This window comes from Serinus canaria, chromosome Z (assembly GCF_022539315.1).
Source record: "Serinus canaria isolate serCan28SL12 chromosome Z, serCan2020, whole genome shotgun sequence".
NCBI lineage: Eukaryota > Metazoa > Chordata > Aves > Passeriformes > Fringillidae > Serinus > Serinus canaria.
In genome coordinates this window covers 50883158-50892271 of record NC_066343.1, presented here as the reverse complement: position 1 = coordinate 50892271, position 9114 = coordinate 50883158, and the positions used below count along the sequence as shown (strand labels likewise).

Below are 9114 nucleotides of genomic sequence, written 5' to 3'. Positions count from 1 at the left end.
TTATCCTGCCAGAACTGGGAAAGATGGGATTTTTCAAAGCCTTTCTTTTTAAGACCGTGGTAATTGTATTTCTGTCCAAATTTCTGGGGATTTTATTGTGTTTGGGTTCTTTGGTAGAGTTTTTGTCTCTTTTTTTTTCCTCCTGCCCACCCTTACATAAAGAGGGCCTCGGTCTTCTGTCGTATCATAGATCACCTGAAAAAGGGAACAGTGCCACTAAGTTAGCAAGCAATCCTCTGTCGCTTTCTCAGGGGTGTTGCTCCTACTTAAAGCGAAAGTCCCGTTCTAAAAGCCAGTGAATTTATTTCCTCTACGTTCAAAGGAGGTAACGCTAACTCTCTGTTAGTGTTTCTCATAATGGAGGGAGCTGCTTCTATCTCTTTAATAACCATCGTCTTACAATCAAACTGAGAATAGTGTTGTGTTTTGGAGGCTGTTCTTTTAGAGTTTGTGCGGTCGACAGCAAGAGATATTTTATTTCATTCTAAAGTAAATTAAACTCTGGAGGGTGATGGGGGAGAGATAGGGAAGGATGTCTCTCCCAACCATTCCGCGGACAGAAGTCTGAAGTTTATTAACTCACCATCTCCCTCTCCGGTTAGATTTTTTTTTTTCCCTTTCCTTCCCACGGGAAGCAGCACCCCGCCTCTGAGGGCAACCCCGGAAGATGCGAAACTCCTAGACCCTCCGGAGCGTTTCTGGGAAGATGCTCCTACACTTTGCGACAGACTTGCACTTTCTTTTTCCTTTTTTTTTTTTTTTTTCCCCGAGGGGGTGGGGGTGGGGGGGGCAAGTGTTATCTTTATTTTCCCTATTTTCCACTAAATACGGCACCGGTCTCCCCGCGGCCCCCCGCCCCAGAGCCCCTCCTGGATGGGGTGAGGTCGGGAGGGCCCAGACGGTGGCGAGGCGCCCTTCATGGCCGGGGGGAGGAAGACTCGCCAGGTTCTGACGCTGGGAGCCATGTGATGGCCCCCTCGCTATAAGGCGGGGAGGAAGGCTGCCCTCCCTGGGACTAAGCCTCAGCTTTTTCACCGTGTTTCCTAAGGCCCATCAAGCCATCCCCTACGCCCTCCCTCCTCGCCAGCCTCCTCCCCTCTCCTCCTCCCAGGACTAGGCGCGCTCCCTCCTGCCCCGCATCCATTAATGTCTGGGGGCTGAGGTGAGGAGAAAGAAGGGGAAACCGACTTCCAGGAGAGACGGCACAACCTCCCTGCGCCCACAATAACCGATCCCAAACGAAAAAAAAACCCGAAAAACATCCCCAAAAGGAGAGAAGGAAAAAAGAGAAAGAGAGAAATCCAAACGACAACAAAAAAAAATACCCCGAAACAAAACCCTGACCAGCCGCCGCCTCCGAGAGGGCGGCGGGAGCGCTCCAGAGGCGCGGCAGCGGCGCTGGGGGCCGGCGCGGCTGGGAGCGGCCCGCCTGCCCGTGGCGGCGGCGGGGCGGCTCTCCGCGGAGCGGCGCGGAGGCCTGGCGGCGGCGGGGAAAGCGCCCGCTCGCCCGCCTCGCCGCGCCGGCCGCCACCGATGCGCTGCCCCGCCGCCGCGCCATGACCCTTAGCTCGGAGATGTCCGAGGCGTCGACGCTGGCTGAGGAGACCGACATCGATGTGGTGGGGGAGGAAGACGACGAGGAGGACGACGAGGAGCCACGGACCCGCCGCCGCCGCCGCCGCCGCCGCTCCTACGCCGAGGATGAGGAGGAGGACGAGGACGACGACGAGGAAGAGGACGAGGAGGATGTGAGCGACATCCACGCCGCCGCCCTGCTGCCGCGGTCACCCGTGCGCGGCGGAGGCGTAGGTGGCGGCGGCGGGGCGGGCGGCGGGGACGCTGCCGGTGGCTCTCGGCCCCCCTCGCGGGGTGGCCCGCAGAAGGCGACGGCGGGCGGCGGCGGGGCGGGCGGCAGCGGCGGCGGCGGGGCGGGCAGCGGCGGCGGCAAGAACAGCCTGGTGAAGCCGCCCTACTCCTACATCGCTCTCATCACCATGGCCATCCTGCAGAGCCCCAAGAAGAGGCTGACGCTGAGTGAGATCTGCGAGTTCATCAGCGGGCGCTTTCCCTACTACAGGGAGAAGTTCCCTGCGTGGCAGAACAGTATCCGCCACAACCTCTCCCTCAATGACTGCTTCGTCAAGATCCCCCGGGAGCCCGGCAATCCTGGCAAGGGCAACTACTGGACGCTTGACCCTGAATCCGCCGACATGTTCGACAACGGGAGCTTCCTGCGCCGCCGAAAGCGCTTCAAGCGGCAGCAGCTCCCGGCGCCCGAGCTTCTGCTGCGCGCCGTGGACCCCGCCGCCTTCCTCCCGCAGCCCCCGCCGCAGCCCCCGCAGCAGCCGCCCTGCGCCTACGGACCCTACGGCTGCGGCTACGGTCTCCAGCTCCAGCCTTACCACCCCCACTCCGCCCTCTTCGCCTTCCACCACCCCTCTCCGCCGCCCCGCCAGCCCCCTGCCGCCCCCGGCAGCGCCCCCGGTGCGGCGCTGCCCTCCGCCGCCGCCGCGCCGCCGGGCTCCTTGCTGCCGGCGGCGGAGCTGGCACGGACGCCCTTCGGCTACGCGCACCCGCTGGGCCCGGCGCTGGCGGCCTCGCTGCACTCCGCCAAGCCCGGCAGCGGAGCGGCCCTGGCCCGCTCGCCCTTCTCCATCGAGAGCATCATCGGGGGAAGCTCCGGCCCCGGCCCCGGCCCGGGCAGCAGCTGCGCCTCGCAGTCGACCGCGGCGCCGGGGCTGGCCCGCTCGCTGGGGAGCGTCGGGAGCGGCCTGCCCCCCGCCGCCGCCCTGCCCGCCACCCCCGGCTTCGCGGCACGGATCTCTAACTGTTAAATGTTTGGGAGTCTTTCCGAAGGTAGGATCTTGGGTATCTCCTTTCTCCGCCACTCGGACGCCCGGCGGACGCTGCCCGCAGGGGCTGCCTGTCTTTGCGTGGGGATAATTGTGACGGGGCTCGGGGGCCGTCCGCCGCTAGCGACGGACCTCCCGCGACCTTCACTAGTGCAAAGCCAGGTGTAGATCTAGATACTGCATGGGCAGTCCGTCACTACATCGGAAAGTTACTCGCTACTCCTTAAAAAAAACAAACATGGTGATAAATAATGTCTCTAAACCGCTGAAGTTCAAGAGATTCTCAGGTCTAGGAGCTTGAAAACAGTAATGTACAGGAAAAAAAAAAGGCTTGAGGGAGGACAGCAGAGCAATACTTTTTCATTTAGTACACTTGTCTCATGTACTTTTATAAAAGAAAAGATTAACGTGTTTACACAGAAGAAAGTCAAGATTATCATTTCTTATTTTAACCTGTGTTTTGTATTATAATAGACTTACGGAGTTTTTTATTTTGTACTTTATGCGTATTCTTTGCAAGGAATATTGTTAAAATTACTGGCAAGTATTATTGTACCATTTTAATGTAAAATTTTTACACATTTTCAAAAATAAAATTTTTTAATTTTCAAAAAAAAAAAAAAAAAAAAAATCAAACCCAAAGACCAAAGGAGCCCAGCCAAACAGTTGGCTTTGGATCCTTCCCTCCTTAGCACTTCCCCTTTCTTTGGGACACTAATATTTTTTTCTTTGGGATTAATAGCACAATAGTCAAGAAATATTCTAGCTTGAAATTTATTATGTGCAGATTTGACAGCAAAGAAGAAAATAAAACTACGATCTTTGCAGTCAATGCATTGTTAACCCTAGCAGATAAAGAATGACAAAAAATCCAAAACAAACTAAACAATCAAAAAAAAAAAAAAACAAAAACCCACACAACACCAACAAAACCCCCCCAACAATACAAAAAGCACTCTAAAAAACCAGCGGAAACGAAAGAGGGGATAAATAGAAATAGGTCTGTCTGGAGGGAGTAAAGCCCAGTTCTGTAAGTCACCAATCAGGGGATTGATTAAAAAGCCGGTTTACAACTATTTTTATACTTTTGGGTGTGTTTTAAATCACAACTGCATCATAGTTTTGTTTCCAAGAGGCCCAAAGGAAAATACTACTAATAAAGGGCATACATTGAACTTAAGAGAGATTTGTTCTAGACATTTGTGTTTCTATGATGATGATAATAGTGGCATGTGTTTCTACTTTTCAATACATAAAATATAAAATGCGCTTTGTAATATCCTCGTGTGACGAGTTGATTAAGTTTATAAGTTGTCGAAGTAAAGATGTACAAAACAAATCAGAAAGCAGCTTTTCTGATTCCAAACACTCGTTTTTAAAAGCATAAGGTCCATAGATATCTATTTTATAGACTAAAAAAAAATTTTAACTAAAAATCCGGCCTCAAATATTCAGAGCTTATATATGGAAAAGAGAATCGCATGTTTTAAGAGTAGGTGTTTGAATATTTGTTGTGGGCTAGGAATATGCGTTTTTCAAACCAGGGAGGCGCTTTTCAACTACAACTGTATTTATAACAATTTAGGAGACTCGGGGATCAAATATGTGAATTTTCATAAATAAAAAATAATAATAAAAAGGGAGGGATGCCTTTTAGTGCTCTTTGGAGTGAGGAGGGGTTTTACATGTAGAAGTATTTCATCGCCTGGGTTTTAAATATTCTCATAGATGGAAAAGTGGTGATTCTCCGTTTTGTTTGTAGCAATGCTGTGTTGAAATAGTGGGTTTCAAAAAGCACAAAGACTGGACATAAGATCTCTGCTAGGCTCCATTTGCACTCTGGAGCTGGAAGGCCTCTTTGAATGTTCCAGGTTCCTTAGCAGAAAATGAAGTAAAGTTGGTTCTAATTTCTAAAACCAAAGGGAAAATACCCCAGAGTCACCGTGTGCGTATTCTCCGGGGAGAGTGAGTCTTTTTCAGGAGAGACCGATTAATTCACTTTCCCCGGGACTGGCCGGGGGGTGCGCCGGGCCGACACGGGCCGGTGCAGCGCGGAGTACCAAGCTAAGCTGAGGCCCCCCTCGAAGACGCAGATAAAATCAAGCAGGGAAAATGTTTTGCGGGAGAGAAGGCAGCTGTGGCCTTGCGGCGGCGCCTGGTCCCCCGAGGAGGGACACTGCTGGCCCTCAGTTTGAGTCTGCTCGAGTCCTAGGGATCTCCACGAGCAGTTACATGAGAAGGGTAGCAGATTCCAGCGACCCAACCTGTGTTTGTTTCTCTTGGCTTTCCCGGCTTTTAGTAGACCCCGGGGAGCCCGGCGACTTCCCCCACGCAGAGTCCAGCCCGGCCCACGCTGGTGAACAGTGGGGTCTGAGTGTGCCCACTGCCCGTCCCTCAGGTCTCCTCAGAGGGGTATGGCAAGCAATCTGCTTGGCCACTTGTTCCTTCCACATTTTTCGTCGGTTGTCTCCTTCCCGTGCGGACAAGACCTTCCCTTGAGAGTTGCTAGGGAAGGTGACAGGAGCAAATTCCAGTGGGTGGTATAGATTTTTTCTTTTTTTTTTTTTTTCCCTGTAAGGAAAAGGGGAGTGAGTAAGAGGTCTAGGGTGCTGGTGAAGGACATTTTTGCCTGTTCTCCTCGAGTCGGCGGGGAAGCCGCCTGGTCTCGGTCCCTGTCCCGAGGGTCCCTGTTTCCCTGCTGCTGCCTCAGAGCAGGTGCTGCCAGAAAAGGAGCCGGCCCCACAGCTCTTTGATGAGCTCGCAGCACCGCCGGGCCGCAGCGCCCCATTCGCATGCTAATGGCCCGCCGTGCTCTCCCCGGCTTCCAAGACTAACAGAGAAGCTAACAATGTAGCCCTCGCAAGGACCGAGCCCGGACGAACAGTTCTTCCAAAATAGTCTGGGCCCTAAACAATCTGGTAAGACACGCAGTATAGTGTCGCCTCCATCTCCTCCCAGAGACAAAGTAAGTGTGGCGTCATTAACCCGTCTCCTTGCTCATCATATCCCTGTAGGGCTGAGAGAAAAATTACTGGATCTGAATTGGGAGGGGATTGCTCTATGAGGGGGCTAATGTTTCAATCAGTTCATCCTGAAAGACCACACAAAAAGAAACTTCTTCGTTTATGGTGCTATTATGCGGAATTTTAATCTAGGGATAGATTTAGCCAAATGTTATCTATTGGGAATTTAATGAAGCCCTTATGTATTCAATCGTCTTTTATGCCACACACAGTGTCTCTATCCAGAAACGTTTCCTTCCACATAGTTCTTTGTTTCTGATGGGTGATTTATATACTTTTAATTAGGTTTTTAAAAAATTATTTCTTTTCAAGTATCTTGTATAACGTTTCTCTTAAGCAGGACTGTGTTAGGTCCCTTCCCACATCCCCTATAAAAGAGGTTTCCCCTTCCCTCCCTGGTTTCAAATACGATTAGTTTGCACGTTCAGACTCTGCGCCCTTCCCGCTGGAGCGCTCCTGCTGCCTTGTGCAGAGGGGCCGGACATCGTGCCCGCTCTGTCGACACTGCCGTGGGCTGCGACAGGCTGCGCAGCCCGAGGGTCCAACCGAGCCCCGTGGCTCCCGCGAACAGCTCCCCAGCCCTGAGGCTGCTTTCAACCCAAATCATCCCCACCCGCACCTCCTTTGGACCACACCTTCGATCTGGTTTGTATTTTAGGTACCATGAGTAGCACTCCTGGGGTCAGCGGTGTGCACATCCCATTCTTGCAGGCTGTTTTCAGACCATCATCCAGTCTGAAAGAGGAGAGTGAGACCCTCACCTGCTCTCAGCTGCTCCCTTTCTTGCAGCGAGGGCAGAGAGGGCACGGTCGCCCCCGTAGAGACAGAGGCCTGTTTGGGGGATCTGTGGGAAAATGATTTAACTATCCATTGGCACGGCCCAGGGACTCCACTCCATATGTAATACTTTTCCTCAGCACTTACAGTAAGTACTGCTGTAGTCTCTGATAATATTGTATTTGACAGAAGTAATGGAAATTATGATCTTGGCCAAGTCCTCTCTGCTCTGGAACTTGCTAACCAATGTAGATCCGGTTTTCAGCTTGTTCACAGTGGCTCCCCCACCTGCAGTGGTATTTCCTCTGCTTCCCTCGGCGACGGCCGGCCTCACACACCATCGGAACCCGAGTACCAGCGGGGACCGGCGGCCCTGTGACCGCAGCTGGGCGTATCCTGACCAGGTAGGTGTCCGCCTCCACCGTTCCTCACCTTCAAGCCCCAGTAACCTGCTGCAGGTGACTGCAAGGCCTCTCCACCCTTCTCCAAAAGTCCTTTCTCCTTTGCAATCCACACCGTGAGAGGCACGTCGAGCAGCGGCCGTTGTGTCTTTGTTCGCTGCCCCTTCCTGCTCTGCAAAGCACGACCAAGATGTGGAGGAGGCATTCACGCAGGAGTGTGTGTACGTGTGTGTCGGAAAATAGCACTTTAGAAGGTAACAAGCTGTTGCCGGATCTCCACTGCGGCAACAACTGTGCTCGGTGCCCCATTGCGCAGATGGGTGCCCGCCGATTTTGGGGAGAGACGGAGAAATGGACGCAAGTTTCAAGTCGGTAACCTCTTCCTCTTGTTTTTCACTTGAGGAAGAACTCTCCACTGGTTCCCCGTCGCCAGTCCCCGCCTGGAGGTGTACTACGGGCAGCCGGCCCTGAAAACAGGCCGGCCCCTTCCCAGCCGCCTGACTCGGCTGGCCCCTCGGTTACAGGCACTACCGAAAACAACAAAGGCAAAGGCTGCGGGGTTGGGAAGGCACGCACGGGGAACCTCTCGGCCAGACTCGCGACCAGCCCGGCTGCCTCAGTGCGGGTGGAACCGAGGGCTGTGTGCGGCTGCACAGCGGGGCCGAGCGGCCGCGGCCACGGCGGTGCTCCGCCGTAGGAGCGGGGAGGCAGGCACCGGCAGCGTCTCGGCGGGAATCACCGCGGGAAGCCCACGGAAGATGGATAGCGTACGAAGATGTGCCCTTAGTGCAGTGCTCCTGCTCCACCAGCTGTCGCAGTGAGAGACACAGAGGCACCCGCTGCGCTCTGCGCCATGGAGAATCCTATCGGCTAGGCACCGTAGTGCCCAAAATGTACAAGAACATATGGACAGGACTGGACGAAAGGGGCCTTTTTGTTATTTAATTTCTTTTTCTTTTTTTTTTTTTTTTGCTTGGTGTCTCTTCAATTTCAGAAATTTTACCTCTGAACTGAATTCAGAAGGAAATTTGTGGTTGTGGGGTTTTTATTTTTCTAATCAAAATAATTAAACTTTTCCTTCCTCCAAGCCACAGGAGACCTGTTGAATTGATTCTGTTTCCCTTTCGCTAATACAGTAAAACGGCTTGAAGAACTCTGCCGGCCCCCATATTTAGATAAACCATGCAATTTATGTTAGAAGCAAACGGATACTTAGATAATTCTGTTGTTGCAATCATTCGTTTCTTAAGACTGGGAAAGCCTTTTCTACCGTCAATCCGCAGGTATTTCTGTCTCCTGAGTGCAACAGAAAACCATGTGGGTGCATCGAAAAGCGTGTGAACATTCAGGAGTGTTTGTCTCTCACCCGGTGATACCACCATTCAGCACTGCGGTCATCGCTCCTGCTTATGCCCAGGCTTTGCCAAGGCCTTTTAAAAACTGTGAATGTCTCTTCGTACCACACAGGTGGTAGGACTGCTTCTCTAGTTTCATTGCAGAAGAGTACATGCACACCTGTATACGCTAGATACATTAAATACACACAATCAAGATTAATGAGGTGACTTCCCTGGGTTTTCTTTTCGTTGAATAAACACTGTCACGTCTGCTTATTCAGCAACAACCAGACGAAACAGATAGCTTTCTAATGTACGGGTATACAGTGAAATTCCACCTGTCGGCTGCACAGGGGCGTGGCGGGGTGGGGGGGGGGCAGAGAAAAGAAAGGTCTCTTCGAATAAATAGAGGATTAAAAGAACCATTGGTGAGGGAGGGAAAAAAAAAAAAGAGAAAAGATGTCCACTTCTGAGAGAGGATGAACAGATGTATGGGGTGACTTTTCTCGAAAGTGGAGGTATCGGAAATTAAAGACCCTAGAAAAAATAATTTATACTTTCTTCCAGCCTGCCTCTGATTGCACAAAGTGCCGTGGGGCTGCTAGGTGGGCCCTGTCAAACATCCCTTCCTCCTTCATGGAAGTCCTTAACCTGTCTTTCCCCGTGCAGACGGCGCTGCGTATGGGGCAGCACACGCAAGTGTGTACCCTCTCACTGTTCCGCA

At 52.4% G+C, this 9114-nt stretch overlaps 2 protein-coding genes across 2 annotated transcripts; both read left to right on the top strand.

Moving 5' to 3' along the window:
- Window positions 1–1524: 1524 nt before the first annotated feature.
- FOXD1 (forkhead box D1) lies at window positions 1525–4032 on the top strand. The gene has a single exon (XM_050987242.1). The coding sequence runs from the start codon at window positions 1557–1559 to the stop codon at window positions 2832–2834; it is 1278 nt and encodes a 425-aa protein (XP_050843199.1). The 5' UTR covers window positions 1525–1556; the 3' UTR covers window positions 2835–4032.
- Window positions 4033–4267: 235 nt separating this feature from the next.
- Window positions 4268–8689, top strand: LOC127061070 (uncharacterized). Its single transcript, XM_050987243.1, has 3 exons — window positions 4268–7056; window positions 7145–7307; window positions 7456–8689. The coding sequence occupies exons 1-3, from the start codon at window positions 6847–6849 to the stop codon at window positions 7872–7874; spliced, it is 792 nt and encodes a 263-aa protein (XP_050843200.1). The 5' UTR covers window positions 4268–6846; the 3' UTR covers window positions 7875–8689.
- The last annotated feature ends 425 nt before the right edge of the window (window positions 8690–9114 follow it).